The sequence below is a fragment of the Onychomys torridus genome, chromosome 9, assembly GCF_903995425.1.
Source record: "Onychomys torridus chromosome 9, mOncTor1.1, whole genome shotgun sequence".
Classification (NCBI taxonomy): domain Eukaryota; kingdom Metazoa; phylum Chordata; class Mammalia; order Rodentia; family Cricetidae; genus Onychomys; species Onychomys torridus.
Window position 1 is genome coordinate 44,216,593 of NC_050451.1, and position 15,553 is coordinate 44,232,145.

General features: G+C 47.7%; 2 protein-coding genes across 7 annotated transcripts; one reads left to right on the forward strand and one right to left on the reverse strand.

Annotated features, from left to right (window-relative positions):
- The first annotated feature begins 45 nt into the window (after positions 1-45).
- Gmpr2 (guanosine monophosphate reductase 2) lies at positions 46-6,741 on the forward strand. 4 transcript variants are annotated; one of them, XM_036198454.1, is made up of 10 exons: positions 52-233; positions 609-704; positions 837-956; positions 3,258-3,341; positions 3,489-3,662; positions 4,740-4,821; positions 4,906-5,012; positions 5,162-5,204; positions 5,830-5,989; positions 6,184-6,741. In XM_036198454.1, exons 2-10 carry the CDS (start codon positions 618-620, stop codon positions 6,371-6,373), a joined length of 1,047 nt encoding a protein of 348 aa, XP_036054347.1. In that variant the 5' UTR covers positions 52-233; positions 609-617; the 3' UTR covers positions 6,374-6,741. The 4 variants fall into 4 exon arrangements, with proteins under 4 accessions (XP_036054345.1, XP_036054348.1, XP_036054347.1 ...); XM_036198452.1 differs by having other exon boundaries at positions 46-233; positions 4,740-5,012; positions 6,184-6,734; XM_036198453.1 differs by lacking the exon at positions 52-233 and adding an exon at positions 248-344 and having other exon boundaries at positions 4,740-5,012; positions 6,184-6,734.
- On the reverse strand, positions 4,285-9,633 carry Tinf2 (TERF1 interacting nuclear factor 2). 3 transcript variants are annotated; one of them, XM_036198451.1, is made up of 10 exons: positions 9,203-9,633; positions 8,997-9,101; positions 8,791-8,886; positions 8,597-8,704; positions 8,410-8,506; positions 7,812-8,256; positions 7,664-7,731; positions 7,479-7,531; positions 5,789-7,389; positions 4,285-5,180 (listed from the first exon to the last, which is right to left on the reverse strand). In XM_036198451.1, the coding sequence occupies exons 1-9, from the start codon at positions 9,392-9,394 to the stop codon at positions 7,327-7,329; spliced, it is 1,227 nt and encodes a 408-aa protein (XP_036054344.1). In that variant the 5' UTR covers positions 9,395-9,633; the 3' UTR covers positions 4,285-5,180; positions 5,789-7,326. The 3 variants fall into 3 exon arrangements, with proteins under 3 accessions (XP_036054344.1, XP_036054342.1, XP_036054343.1); XM_036198449.1 differs by having other exon boundaries at positions 7,479-7,570; XM_036198450.1 differs by lacking the exon at positions 5,789-7,389 and having other exon boundaries at positions 7,479-7,570; positions 9,203-9,632.
- Positions 9,634-15,553: the final 5,920 nt, after the last annotated feature.

The window sequence follows — 15,553 nt, forward strand, 5'->3', positions numbered from 1 at the left end:
TCCTAGGAGTTGTAGTCCTCCCGCCGCTGGCACCCAACGGCAACCTCAGTGTGTGGACTCTGTTACCCAGAAGGCCTTGCACAGCGCCCGAAGCTGGAATTCCTTGGGTAGTCGGGCTTGCAATTAGCGGAACTTGTTGGTGTTGCCCTGAAGGCTCATCCGAGCTGCACGCGGCTAGTTGCTAAGCAAAAGAAATCTTTGATCAACTGCCACCTGAGTCAAAGCAACAGGAAGTGAGTACCCCTATGCCGGAAGCTGATTGAAATCTCTTTTCTTCTCCCCGAGTAAGTCAGTTTCCTTCTCTAAATTGCCCTTATTGGGGCGGAAAAAGGAAGATTAGCCGGGTAAGGAATGCACCTTCAGAGATCGTAATTCTTTCCCTGTTCTCCCTAAGAATACCTGGGATTGAAGCCTTTGGGTAATCCACACAAAGGACGGTCCCGGTGAGACTTAAAGGACCACACCCTGACCTGATTTACACAATTTAAGCAGGAGAGGTGACCCTTGTCCTAGCGTCATCAAGACATTAAGGCCCATGGGGCACTTGGTTCCGTTCTTTACTTGTTACTTCCCAGTCTTACAGCCCTCAAATTATTATCTAACTGCAGCCCTACATCATGCCTCATATTGATAATGATGTGAAACTGGACTTCAAGGATGTCCTGTTGAGGCCCAAACGCAGCACTCTTAAGTCTCGAAGTGAGGTGAGCCAGCTGTCTTCTTGCCTTTTTGACCTCAGTCTTCTGGTAGACCAGGACCAAGAAAGCTGCCCGGTTCTAATGTGATACATATTTTCTGGATAAATGAAATGCTTAATTTCCCGTTGGTGTCTACAGGTAGATCTCACAAGGTCCTTCTCATTCCGGAACTCAAAGCAGATATACAATGGCATTCCCATCATTGCTGCCAATATGGATACCGTGGGGACTTTCGAAATGGCTAGGGTTCTCTGTAAGGTGAGACTAACTCTACACACCCTACCAATGTTACCCCAGCAAGCTGCGGAGGCATTGCATTTTTTTTTTTTTTTTTTTTTTTTTTTGGTTTTTCGAGGCAGGGTTTCTCTGTGTTGTTTTGGTACCTGTCCTGGATTTCGCTCTGTAGCCTAGGCTGGCCTCGAACTCACAGAGATCTGCCTGCCTCTGCCTCCCGAGTGCTGGGATTAAAGGCGTGCGCCACGGCCGCCAGCTGAGGCATTGCATCTCTACTCCCATTCTCTAGCAATAGACGACAGAATGTTGGGTTTGCTGTTTTTTCCATTACTAAGAACCCTTTATCCCTTCAAAGATCCGTTTGAGTTAGTGAGATTCAGAATTTGATTTTCCTCCACTTTCTGCTTTATACCCATAAGTTATATACCTTACCACATTCTTCCTGCATCCACCCAGGTCAGCCCAGTCACATGCATCTCTCCAGTCCGCCATTGTTTTGAACACCGAGCATTCATTGTTTAGTCCAGAAACAAAATACTGTTTTGAATATTTAAACATTTCTACCTGGAATATCCTAGAGAAAAGGAGCTTATTAGTTCTCTTGTATGCCTGTTATTCTTTTAATTTTCCCCTTCTTTAAGTCCTAGGTTCCTGGGAGTTTCTGAGATGTACCCCAATGGAGTTTTTTCTTAACTACAGGTTGTTCCCTTTGAACTTGGAAGCCACTGCTCCTGTCAGTAACGTTGTTTGCCTCTGTGCATGTAGCTGAGAAGGTAGCTAGTTGCCTGGGCACTGTTGAGAACGTAATGTGCTTTGCTAGTCACCCCATGTAGCCCTAGTTGATTGGTTCTGTTCCTGTTTGTGGCTGTTAGCCTTAAGGACTTTCTGATGTTTCTGTTTCTGTAGAATATTTGTTGTGCTTTCTCTGAAACTGATAATTATGGAGTTGTGTTACTTTATCCCTGTCACCATTTACTGATGTTAAGGGATCCTGCTCTTGTCTATGGTCTGCCTTCTCTGACAGGTACATTTGGGGAACGGTAAGTCTGTTGAAAGACATGATGTAATACATGAACCTTGCTGGGGACTGGATCTCAATCTGTGGATAAGTGCTACAGAAATAAAACTTTAGTCAGGCAGAGGTGGCACACACATTTAATCTCAGCACTCGAGAGGTGGATCTCTGTGAGTTGGAGGCTAGCCTGGTCTATAAATCACGTTCTAGGACACCCAGAGCTGTTAGAGAAACCCTGTCTCTAAATAAATAAATAAATAAATTTTAGAAAAAGTCAAGTCTCAGTAATGATAAAAAGGTCAGATACAAGCCAACTTTTTCTTAGGGTTGGTATGTATTGGGTGTGTTTATTAGGCCAAATATTTCCAAGATCTGCTGACTACCTATAGCTTTTATCAACCTATTGACTGTTGAGTGTTACTGAATACCGGCTTTGAAGCAGAGAACTTCCTATTGCTGATACATGACTTCCTTGGGTTTCTCCTCATTTGCAAGATTTGTGCTGTTTCAACCAACTCCTGACTCCTGTCTGGTTGCATGTCTGTGCTTTCAGAAAGCACAGACACCAGCATGAAGTGTCTTCTGAATGCCTCTCTCAGCGGATGTTTGCAATTTCATTAGCCAGAGGTTTTGAGCCTGATGAGTCTTTTCGTTTTTCTGAGGCAGGGTTTCTCTGTATCCCTGGCTCTTGAACTCAAAAGATCCGTCTGCCTCTGCCAGAGTGCTGGGATTAAAGGCAGGTGACACCACCACCCAGCAAGCCATTACATTTTTTAATTTACCTAAGATAGATGAAATTGATCTTTGCATGTTCCTGTAACTCCAGCAGAAAAAAAGAAGGAATGGGATAGTATTTTGTTGCTCCACTGGTCTTAAGTCTTTAACTTTGTGTACATCTAGAGTTGGATTACTGCCAGCAAGTAAACCAGAAAAGAGAAAAATAGAGATTTTTTAGTACTGGATCACCTTAGAGTCAAGTGTAGACAAACACTAGCTCCATCGAGCCTCTTCATAGTTCTTCCTTGCCTGCTGCTTGTCCTGCTGTACCAGCAGCATGTTCCTGTCACAAGCAGTGTATGTGCTAGCAAGTTAAATCCAACCAGATCACAGGACTTTGATAGGAATACTTGACAAGTGCTAATTTTGGGTAAAAAGCTATACTGGAATCCGTAGGAAGAGCAGGGGTTGAAGCAGCTTAGTCATGAACTTCACACAAATGCATCATCTCCTCTCTCAGGACAGTATAAAGGTAGATCTGGAAAGAGTCTTATGAAGTTTTTGCCCTTTTGATGGTCCTCTCTTCTCCCCAGTTCTCTCTCTTCACTGCCGTCCATAAGCACTACAGCATCCGTCAGTGGGAAGAGTTTGCCGGCCAGAATCCTGACTGTCTTGAGGTAACTCAGGGCCCACCCTGCTCCCTTACCAGTTTCCCAGGAACCCTCTTTTGGCTCTTAAAAACCACCTCCCACTGTAACTGACTGCTTACCAGGTGGGTCACTTCTGACGCAATGCCATAGGCTAGTCTAATGCTTTCTCCACAGCATCTAGCCGCCAGCTCTGGCACAGGCTCTGCTGACTTTGAGCAGCTGGAACAGATCCTGGAAGCTATTCCCCAAGTGAAATATATATGCCTGGATGTGGCTAATGGCTATTCTGAACATTTTGTTGAATTTGTAAAGGATGTACGGAAGCGTTTCCCCCAACACACCATCATGGTATGTTTCTCTTTTTTTTTTTTCCTGGGACAAGGTTTCTTTGTGTGGCCCTGGCCACCCTGGAACTCACTCTGTAGACCAGGCTGGCCTCAAACTCAGAGATCTGCTGCCTTCCAAGTGCTGCAATTAAAAGTGTGTGCCATCACATGTGGCTAGGTAGGTTTCTGTTACCCTACTCCTTTGTGACATTCAATTTTGTCATGTTCCAAGTTTTATACATGTCTTAATCAGTGCAATCTCTGACCCTTAATTCATAGCCCATCAACCCAGTGACTCTGATGTCACTTAAACATGATGGAAGCAGGTGTGGTGGTGCATACTTAAGAGGCAGAGGCAGGTGGATCTCTGTGAGTTCGAGGCCAGCCTGGACTACAGAGTGAAGCCCTGTCTCAAAAAACCAAAGGGGGAAGAAAACCCAACAAAACACAACGAAACATTTATACATTGCATATGCCCATAGTACATGTATGTCTGCCTACTGAAATGAAGATGTGCTGCAATAGTACAGTGTTACATGAAAGCCTGGCATGGTGAAACATACCTATAATCCAAGTATTTGGGAGGTAGAGGCAGGACTTCCAGGTCAGCCCTGAGGTCCTGTTTCAAATTAACAGCAAAAAAATCACATAAAACCATGTTTTATTCCTTTGGAGGCTTATTAGAGACAAAACTCAACGCTTCATCTTCTTCACAGCATTGAAAGGAATGTCTGCACTGTCCAATACAGTTAGGCAGACAGATGTTTTAGCTCACATTTCAGTCTTTCCATCTTCTCTGAAGGCAGAGCTTCAGGACTGGGAAGGAGTGACCTGGTAGTGAAAGGGACCACTGTCAGATCTGAGTGGTTTCTCTGCCTCACCAGTGGCTCTTTAATGCCACCTTGTCTTGTTGGTCAGCTTTACTGCCTCAAAGGTCAACGATGACACTGGCCATACTTGACACTAAGTGAAAGTCTGAATGTGGGGAGGGGGCTCTAGGTCCCTTTATTTGTAACGGGACAGTCGTAGTCTAGGCATATGAGCAGAGGCTGCTCTCCACCGCAGCCCCTGAGGATGGTCTGTTTTGACTGTGTCTCAGGCAGGAAATGTGGTAACAGGAGAGATGGTAGAAGAACTCATCCTCTCTGGGGCTGACATCATCAAAGTGGGAATTGGTCCTGGTAAGCTGGCTCCCTGGGCCACTGTCCGTCTGCCCCGCTGGTGGAACATGGGACACTTCTCTCAATCGTTCACGTTCTTCCCAGGCTCTGTTTGTACAACTCGGAAGAAAACTGGAGTGGGGTACCCACAGCTCAGTGCGGTGATGGAGTGTGCAGATGCTGCTCATGGCCTCAGAGGCCATATCATTTCAGTAAGAGCCAAAGGCCGGGGAGGGGTTCAAGCTGCTCAGCAGCTGTGTTTTCTGTGGTGTGGGGCTCCATTAAAGTCCTGCTCAGGACCTGGGCGGTTGTGAAGCCTTGAGAAGCCCGGGCTGTCTCTCACGTGTCTGTTACTTTGTAGGATGGAGGCTGCAGCTGTCCTGGAGACGTGGCAAAGGCTTTTGGTAAGGAGACTGGGAGAGCACAGGAGGGTCCCGTAAGTCACCTTTGAGGGTCTAAGGTCAGGCTAGAAGCAGCTCAGGAAGCCATTCAGGTTCATAATATGAACTAGTGACCCTGAAACCTAAAGTGTCACCTGTGACAAGCTGGCAGAGGAAATCCTGAGATTTTGACTCTCCCAAGCATAAGCCAGGGCCACCTATGCTATGCCATAGACTGTTGGACAGTGTAGACTTCTGAGCCCCATACCCAACCTCCAAAATCACCCTGAGGAACAAAACTGCAAATCTTCATTTGTCTGTTTCCCAGGTGACCCATAAAATTGGAGACCTATCCTCTTGGGACTAAAGTCACCCTGAGTTGGGGAGCAGTAAAATGGCATCACTGGAAAGATAGGAAAAGCAGAAACCAGTCAGGGAACTTCTGGGTCTGTAAAAACCTTGAGGAAGTTAGTCCCACTGGGGAGCAGAGGCAAGGGCAGAACAGCCCCAAGGAATTGTGGATCAGCTATGCCAACAGACCCAAGAGCTGCCGGTCTGTTCGCACAACTAACACTGACACATTGGTTTTGAAGGTGGCTGTAGGGTACCTTGGCCAGATGCATCTTTTCCAACTCCTTGACTTTGGCAGGGGCAGGGGCTGACTTTGTGATGCTGGGTGGCATGCTGGCTGGGCACAGTGAATCAGGTGGCGAACTCATTGAAAGGGATGGCAAGAAGTACAAGCTCTTCTACGGAATGAGTTCTGAAATGGCGATGAAGAAATATTCAGGAGGTGTGGCTGAGTACAGGTATGTATGGAAGGCTAGCATGTGAGTGTTGTTGGTGAGTGGGATTATGGAAAATGGTGTCATGCCTCCTGGGAAATGTAAGGCACCATTCTTGGGAGGAAAATGATGGAGTTATAAATGTTAGAGACAGGAAGAGTCACTGGGCTTAAGGAATTCTATTACCAAGTAGGTAATAAAAGTTTCTCTTTTCTAAGGGCCTCAGAGGGAAAGACAGTAGAAGTTCCCTTTAAAGGGGACGTGGAACATACTATTCGTGACATCCTAGGAGGCATCCGGTCTACATGCACATATGTAGGAGCTGCTAAGCTGAAGGAATTAAGTCGGAGAACTACCTTTATCCGAGTCACCCAGCAAGTGAATCCAATCTTCAGCGATTCCAGATAGACTGGAGAAGTCTACTTTCCCAAAGCAGCAACACTCTACCACTGGGGCCTTCCAGAGGGGCTTCTCACCCATCCCAGCTACTGTGGCTGTGTGTTATTTAATCCAGTTCCTATCATCTCACTCCTGAGTGCTCCTGAAGTCACTTACGCTTTCTACATACACACGAAATGCTAAGGGCTCTCACTGGGGAAGAGGCAAGGAAGAAGATGCGATATCAACAAATGGCAATCTGGGGACAGCATCCTGAAGACTAGGAGGAAAGATCTGATTGGTACATAAATGACAGGCCTTGGTCTGGAAAAGGAAGGCTTTTAGAATCATGTTAATCAGCTTCATTAAATGAGGTCATCAAATACCTAAACAGTTTAGAAGTGCTTAAATATTTGAAATAACCTAATAAAGATAGACCCTATTGATGGTAAGAAGAGGTGCTGGGCTTTCTGCACAGACTGGTGTCTAGACGCTCCTCCTGGGCAGAGATGGGAGTAACCCTGACCCAGTGGAATTGAGAATAATGAGTGTTACTCTCATGAAGCATCCACATTCTGGTGTCACCAACTCAAGATAACTTAGTAGCATGAACATTTACAAAATATGTCCTGGCATTAGGGAATGTTGTTAGAATAGCATTAATGATTTCCAGGCCCTCTCAACCCTGGTAACCCTTCTAGATAAATCTGAACAGGAAGGGCTTCAACAAGCTGTAGAGAAGGCAGTTATGTTCCTGATGAATGGCCTACACAGACCTAAATCTGAATTCCCCATTTTCTCACCATGACAGAGTAACATTCAAGTTTTAATTTTCAAGCATTTACAAAGCTTTCACAACATAGCCAGGCAACTCATTTCCACTAAACTGCACGCAGAGCTGCAGAGGTAGATGGACAGTGCAAAGAACATTTCAGAACCCTAGAACTGTTTATCTTGCCAGGAATGAACAGAGGACTTGGCATTTAGTCACAAAACATGGGGATAAAGGTGTCAAATTTTGTCTTCTGATAGTTTTTCAGAGACTCCTATAGAGAGGGAAGAATAATTCCTGTAACTGGAAACCCTACCTCGCTGTGCCCTCATCTAACTCAGCTTTCGGCCTCTTCCTACTCACCTTTCCTTCCCTCTGGTCACTTTCTTCCTCTTCAGAGTCCAACACCAAGTCCCCTATGGTAATGACAGAGCTACACAGAGATGGGGACTGTACTGCAGGGAAGAAACCACAATTAAACCCAAACCATTCTTTTCTGTGAATACAGCTCCCGAAAGTCCCCAAAGGCAGGCTGGCTGCCCACTTACCTGGTTTCTTGGCTCGAGGAGGTGAGAGAGAGAGACTCAGAGGGTCTGCGTAGCAGTTCACACAGTTCCTGAGGTGGAAACAAGGGAAAAGGTGGGTAAGGAGGGAAGCAGACAAGGGGTGCCCTAGGGAAGGAGAAGCAACTCTTACTCCTTTGGCTCTGCAGCAGGTGAGTCAGGGGGGCTCTCTTCTGGAACCCTTTTCCCCAGGCCCTGAGATGCTGGCTTAGACTTCCCGCTGGCAACGCTCTTCGTGCCCACAGAACCGGCTGTGTCCACTGCATGCTCCTCTCTGCTTTTAGGGTTAGCTCTGTCTTGGGCTGCTAAGTCCATGTTTCTGAAGGGGAGCAGCATGACTGTGGGCCGCTCTTTATGGCATCCCTTTGCAGAGGTCCATTGTGATCGGAATTTTCGCTGTCCTAGAGGGGCCAGATTAAAGTGGCTGCCAGCTAAATGTTCTGGGTGCTCCCGTGAAGCTGATTGGTGAAGGCCAAGCTTAGCTTTAGGCAGAGGACTGTGAAGTGCTGATTCTGTTTGCTGCTGAGGACTCTGTTCCATGGGTTCTGTCAGATTCACTGAGCCAGAAGCAGAGCTCTCTGAATGAAAATAAGACGCCTTATAAAATTAGAAACAGGTTAACTCAGTCAGGTTCGTGTCTCAGGTCCACATAATCTCTAATCTGCTGACTCAGGTTTGGTCAAGCTCAACACTAACCTCCAAATGTCCAGTTATCCTGAGGGTTCTCTTACCTGGAAATGGCCATCCCATGTCCATACCATATTGGCACAAAGCAACAGAAGAGGTGACCAGACAGCCAGGCTGAAACCAACTTAGAGCATCCTGAAGCTGTGGGCAAGACAGGTGACAGACGTGAGCATCCCAGTCCTCGGCAAGGCCACCCCACATTCTGCCCGGAAGGTGTCTTGTCTCAACAACCTCTTGTGCTCTGACTGCAGGCAGCGCTTTTTCTAGCTGACACAAGTACTCAAAGAATAGCTTCTCCATGGCAACCAGAAAGGCTTCCCCATAGTCTTGTTCGAGTTCCTTTAACGTGGGAAAGAGAAGCAGGTCAGATGAGTTTTAGGGAAAACAGCCATCACACAACATCCTGCGAACCCAACCGTTCTCACCTGCAGCCTCGAGGCCAAATCCTCAGTCTCTGCCAGCTGCTTCACAAGCAGGCAGAAACTTTCCCGCGCCTCCGAAACCTTCCTGTCTTGCTTTGTCTGTTGAGATGGGAGGCAGAAAAATTAGGAGGCGGGGGTGTCACCCAGGACCCAGGGGCAACTTGGTCGCATCCCGCCTAATGAGTATGGGCTGTCGAGGGATTACTCACAGCGGCGGGGCCCAGCGGTACTGGTCTCGACTCTGGGAAGTGACGATTCAGGGCATTCAGGACCTGGGCCCAGGGCTGCTCCTGCAGGATCAACTCCACCACCACCTGCACGGTACTGCGCTCAGGATTCCTACCCTTTTCCAAGCGGCCCTCCTCGGGTCCCCGCAGCCCGCCCGCCCGCCTTTACGTTCTACTCTTCCTAGTACCTTGGCTTTTAGGCCCATACACAGGCGTTCGTGGTGTCGGTAGCAAACCAAGCCGGGGGCGGCAGCGCGCAGGGACTGCAGAAACTCCACCACTCTGGGGAAGTGCTCGACGCGGCGTCGGCGGACCACCAGCCAGCTGGCGGCCGCGGCAAACCGCAGCGACGCGGGACCCGCCCCGGGGGGTGGGGCCATGGCCGGGGCGCCCTGCGCCCCTCTCGCCCTGCCCGGCTTCCGGCCTCTCCCGCAGGCGGGGCTTCTCTCGTCCCCACCGGAGGGTCGGCGGACCGGCTTGGATCCTTTCGGCAAAGCACCGGAATTCTGGAGTCTCCTCCCAGGCGGTGACTAGGTAGACGAACCGACCCAGACCGCTAAGCTTAAAACGGCGCCACTTGACGGACCGCGCGGGTGCGTCACTTCCGGCCGAGCGCGCCGCTTTCCCGCCCCGGAAGAGGCCGCGGCGGCACCTGTGACGTCAGCGAGGACCCCTGGCCCTGAACCGGAGTCCGCCGCGCATCTCTTCCCCCTACGCAGCCTTCCCCGGGGGTTCCGTACACCCTGCGGCCTGAACCAGCACCCGCGGAGCCTTTCCCAAAGAATCCGGTCATCCCTTTCGCGAAGCAGAAGAGGGCGCTCGCGTTCAAAAAACCCCAAACACGGCGCTGGCGAGGCGTTCCGCGGCGGAGGGCTCCCCGTCCGCCCGCACTCGCCAGCCCCTAACAAGGAAAGCGCCCCTTGAAATACCGCAGTTAGCCAGGGGGTTCCTGGGCGCCTTTGTGCTTTTCCGTGCCACACCTTTGCTGTTTCGTGTGGTTTCGAATATTTAAAGGTTCCTCTCCCAAGTTTCTTTGAGCGCTACCCTGGGTCCTTCAGTGAATTGACTCTTTTCCTTGTCCATCTCCTGGTCTGTCACAGTTCCTGGTGCCCCTCCCTTATTGCCATCCCCGAAGACAGGACCGCTCACGCTGACCTTGTCCACACTCTTTCTTTGTTGATTGCAGTCACTACCTGCTTTGCCCTCCTCCCAGGCGTTTCGGGAAAGCTGCGCGTTCTTCCGATGGTTTCTTCCGTGCCCAGACTCAAGGCTCACACGTTGCCTGCATCCTCCAGATCAGTGTTCTGAGCTCAGCTAGACCTAGTACCAAAGAACACATTGGATAGTAAAGTTGTAGTTGATTTCTTTCATCCTTTTCTGTCGTTTTTTTATGCAAATCTGAATTTCTGCATATTCTATATCATTTCCATATTTTTCTAAAGACTTTTCCTCCCGGTGTGGTGGCGCACACCTATGAGGTGAAGGGAAGGATGAGGACAGACACCTTGCTAGGTGTTCAAAGGCCGACTCGTGCTACATAGCAAGACCTTCCCAGCCTTCGAAAAAAGATTCTAACATCTTGCAGGCAGCCTTGCTGATGACAAATTTCCTTAATTGTTGTTTCAGAAAGTATTTCGCTTTGGAAGAGAATTTCTCTGAATACAATTATACAAAAATATTTCACTATACTCCCTTGTTGCTTGCACGGTTCTGAGTGGAAGTCCATTCTAGTTATCCGTTGTTTTTAAACCCGAGAAATTCATTTCCTTTTTTAAAATTAGTACATATTAACTTAATTCTTTTGAGATTTTATTTTTATTTAATGTATGCCAGTGTTTTGTCTGAATGTATGTCTGTGTGCTCTGTGCATGCTGGGTAAGTACTCAGCCACCCGAGCTACGTCCTGAGCCCTAGTTTTGGGTATTTCCTTTGACAATTATTTCTTCACGCTCAGTGATGGTTCAGTCAGTTGAGGAGCCTGGGTACACTTTGTTCCTGTAACAATGTTGTTTCCTTTTGGTTCATTCTTAGAATTTCCTCTCTCGGTTCATATTACCTACCTGTTCTTCCTTGTTGTCCACATTTCCTGTCAGAAGCCATAGTATATTGGCCATAGCTTTGAAATGTTGGGTATAATATTCCATTATGTCTGCCATATGTGAGTCCTGGTTCTGATGCTCGCTCTGCCAATTCAAACGGTGTGTGTACGTTTTTTCCTTTTAGTGTGCCAAATAATTTTTTTGTGGAACTTCAGATGTGTGGATTAAAGGAACTGAGGAAATCAGTCGTTAGTGCAAGGTTTTTGTGTTTATTTGGCTCGAGGTTGGGCTGTGTTTACTGTTCACTGCAGCTGTAGCTGTTACAGACTAAAATTCCTCTAGTACTTTTCATTGTTGGCACATCTCTTGTCTTTGAAGTTCTTGTAGATTTTGTTTTTGTTGTTTTCGTTCCTGTGTTTTTTCTTTTCAAATAGTTGTTTCTATTTTATGTGTACGGATGTTTTGCCTGCGTGTATGTATGTGCACCGTGTGCATGCCTAGTGTCCATGGAGGCCAGGAGAAGGTGTCTCATTCTTTGGAACTGGAGTTACAGACTCTTGTGAGCTGACATGTGTGTGCTGGGAACTGAACCCCAGTCCTCTGGAAAAGCACCCAGTGCTCTTAACCACTGAACCATCTCTCCAGCCCTGGAGTTAGTTACTTTTGAGGGCAGGCCTTGTTAAGAGTGGAATGGAGCCAGGCAGTGGTGGCACACGCCTTTAATCCCAGCACATGGGAGGCAGAGGCAGGTGGATCTCTGAGTTCAAGGCCAGCCTGGTCTATAAAGGGAGTTCCAGAAAAGCTAGGACTACACAGAGAAACACTGTCTCAAAAAACAAACAACCCTGTCTTAAAAAACCAAAACCAAAACCAAAAAAGTGCTACCAGCTACCATTTCTTCGCTGGACAGTGGTGGCGCACGCCTATGATCCCAGCACTTAGGAGGCAGAGGCAGGCAGATCTCTGTGAGTTCAAGGCCAGCCTGGTTTACAGAGCGAGATCCAGGACAGGCACCAAAACTACACAGAGAAACCCTGTCTCAAAGAAACCAAAAACAACCAAACAAACAAAGCAGTAGAAAGAAGTTGGGAGTGGTGGTGCACACCTTTAGTACCCACCACTTTAGAGGCAGAGGCAAGCAGATCTCTGTGAGTTCGAGGTAGGCCTGTTCTACATAGAGATTTCAGACCAGCCAAGGCTGCACAGTGGGACCCTATTTCAAAATAATAATAACAACAATAACAGTAACAATAAAAAGAGTGGAATGCCATTTTTCTTCTCTCCTTGCCAAGAAGCCCAGGGGGAATTTCTCTACAGGGGAGCAGTCTCCTAATGCAGTCATCCCAGAGGAGGAACTGGTGGTTAGTACTTTCTGCACATGCTCAGTATTCACACTGGACTAAGGGAAGTCTGTCAGCTCCTTGAGCTTGACCTGGGGGAGGCTTTGCCATTCCCATGAGGCACTGGGATCCTTGGCATGGCTCTGCTCATGTCAACGATGCACACTCACTCAGGACTTTGTCTGCTCGCCACAGGAACTTCTAAGTTGCTTCTTATGAACTGAAAACCAAGTCGTCTCTCTTCCCTGTTAGGATCTGCTCCTCCTTCTGGGCACCATATTGTATGCATGACATTGTTCTTCATGGCACTGTGAAGACGCCCAGGCCACTGTCCTTAACTTTGTCCTTCCTCCTCTTCAGACCTACTTCTTCACAATCAGTTCTACTTATAGCGCCATCAAGCCTTCCCATTATTCCTTCTGTTTGAGGTTCTCGGTCTTTCATCCTGAGGGCACTACATTCTCTATACCCAGCCTGACCACTATTCAGTTGTCTTCTAGTTTCCTTTCTGGTGGTTCCACAGAGTCTGGTGAGCTGAAAAACTGATCATGTATCCTTAACTGAAAGGTGCCTTAAATTGGAGGAAAGCCCAGCCACACTCGGTGGTCTGTTTGTAATCCTAGCACTTTCAGTTTCAGGTCAGCCAGGGTGACGTGAAATCCCATCTCAAAATGAAAAAACAAAACCAAAAACCCAGCTACACTATGGCAAGAGAATGTTGGCAATACTGGAGACTGGAGCCAGGGCCTCGTGATGCAAGTTCAACAAGTGTTCTTCTCCCACAGAGCTACTCAGAGTCTGGAAAAGGAACTTGGAATGACCTGGCCAGTCTGTCTGCAAGCTCATCCCTGCCTGTGCGCTTGTCATGTGCCTACACGCCAATCTTCTCCACACTGCAGTCCCTAAATGTACTGTGTTCTCACATTTCTTTTTGGTTTTTGTTTGTTTGTTTGTTTGCTTGCTTGCTTCAAGACAGGGTTTCTCTGTGTAGCTTTGGAGCCTGTCCTGGAACTTGCTTTGTAGAATAGGATGGCCTTGAATTCACAGAGATCCACCTGCCTCTTCCTCCTGGGTGCTGGGATTAAAGGCATGTGCCACCACCACCCGGCATGTTCTCACATTTCTTTAAACATGCTGGATGATTCCTTTGTTCCCCTGCTTCTGGTAGTTGCCCCCCCCCCCCTTTTTGTGGTACTGGAGTTCAACCAGGGCGTCACACACACCATGCAAGTACTCTGCCATTTTGATAGACCTCTGGCCTGTTCTGATAACAGCTTCCATATAGCCCTCTCGGTCAACCCAGGAAGGTTGAGGAGTCTCTAGGCCCCTCAGCATCCTGTGCATCTTTCCACACCATGGCTAGCTCAGTTCTTGTCATATAGAACTCTTTTCATGAGGTTGGTGTGCCAGCTTCATAATGAATACAGTGCATGGGACAGAGCCTAGCTTGTAGCAGGACACACACACACACACACACACACACACACACCAAGCATGCACATAAAGTTGAATCATTCTTCAGTGCTCTAGTCCCTCATATAAAAATCTCCTAGTAGTTGGGGGCTGGAGAGATGGCTCAGTGATTAAGAGCACATAAAGCTTGGACTATGATGGACAGATCGGGAAAGGAGAATCTGCTAACAAGTCAACCATACAAAGAATGTAGAAGACCCAGGTTTACTTCACAGCACCCACATGGCTCACAACCATCTGTGACTCCGGTTCCAGGGGACCCAATGCCATCCTCTGATCCCTAGGGACACCAGCTATATGCACACATGGTACACATACATACATGTAGGCAAAACTTTCATACACACAAAATAATCTAAAGATAATCTTAGTATATGCATATAATCATTCATCATCCCATATACTTTATTATTTAGTTTTTTGAGATAGTGTTTCTAGGTAGCCCAGGCTGGGCTCAAATTTGAAGTCTTCCTGCCTCTGCCTGCCAGTTGTTAGGATTACAGGCATGTGCTATTATACCACCCAATCTTCTGGATACTTCCATTTTTGTCCACATTTATTTATTTGTGAGTATGTGTGAGGGTCATGTGCATACTATAGCACTTGCATGGATGTCAGAGGACAGCTTGCTGGTGTCAACTCTCTCCTTCCACCATGGGAGGGTCCAGGGAATCAAACTGGGCTGTCAGGCTTGATAGACACAGCCTTACCCACTGAGCCATCTAGCTGTCATTTCTGGACATTTTAAATCAGTTCAAGGTTACTTAGCATAAAACAGCAGCAGAAAACAAGCCTGTTATTTTAAAAATTAGTTGTTTAAAACCAAACCAACAAACAAAAAAACCTAGCCCGGTGTGGTAGCACACACCTTTAATCCCAGCACTCAAGGAGGCAGAGGCAGGGACAGAGGCAGAGGCTGGAGAATATCTGTGAGTTGAGGCCAGCCTAGTCTACAAAGTGAGTTCCAGGACAGCCAGGACTGTTATACAGAGATACCCTGTCTCATAAAAACAAAATAAGACAAAATCCATGTCTCACTATGTAGCCCTGGCTGAGCTTGCCTCCAGCTTGGAGATCTGCCTGTTTCTGCTTCTGGGTAGGGGTTTAAAGCAATGGGCCGGCACACCTGGCTGTCTGTGTCAGTTACTTTTAAAGACTTATGAAAGTCTTGCTAATTTGTCAAAGCTGGGACAAAGGCTACTTAACATATCAAAGTAGACCTGACCACTAGGTTGTCCTAGCATCTCTCAGTCCCTACCTGTTACAGGGCGTGGCTGGCACACCCCACCCTCTATCCTGCACTCTCCAGCCCAGGAGTTGGGCTGCCCTTCCCCCAGCAGCTCTTCCCCATACAATCCAGCCATTTTGACTATGCCAGCCCTTTTTCCCCTTTACCCTCCTGGCCTCTTGGTCTGCCTCTTCCCTCTCCTCTAACCCTCTCCACCCCCTCGCCCCTATCCTATACCTCCACTCCACCCCCACTTCTCACAAGGCCTGGCTCAGGGTCACGTTCACTCTGGACTCTCTCACATGTCACTGTTTTTTCTCCTCCACACCTAGGAGGAGCCATGTTCTCCTTTTTTATTTCTTTTTTTTCCCCATCCACTTACAAATTGAAACAATATGAAAAGCCTGAGACCATGAATAGTAACATTCCATGAAAATCACATGGGGGCTGGAGAGATGG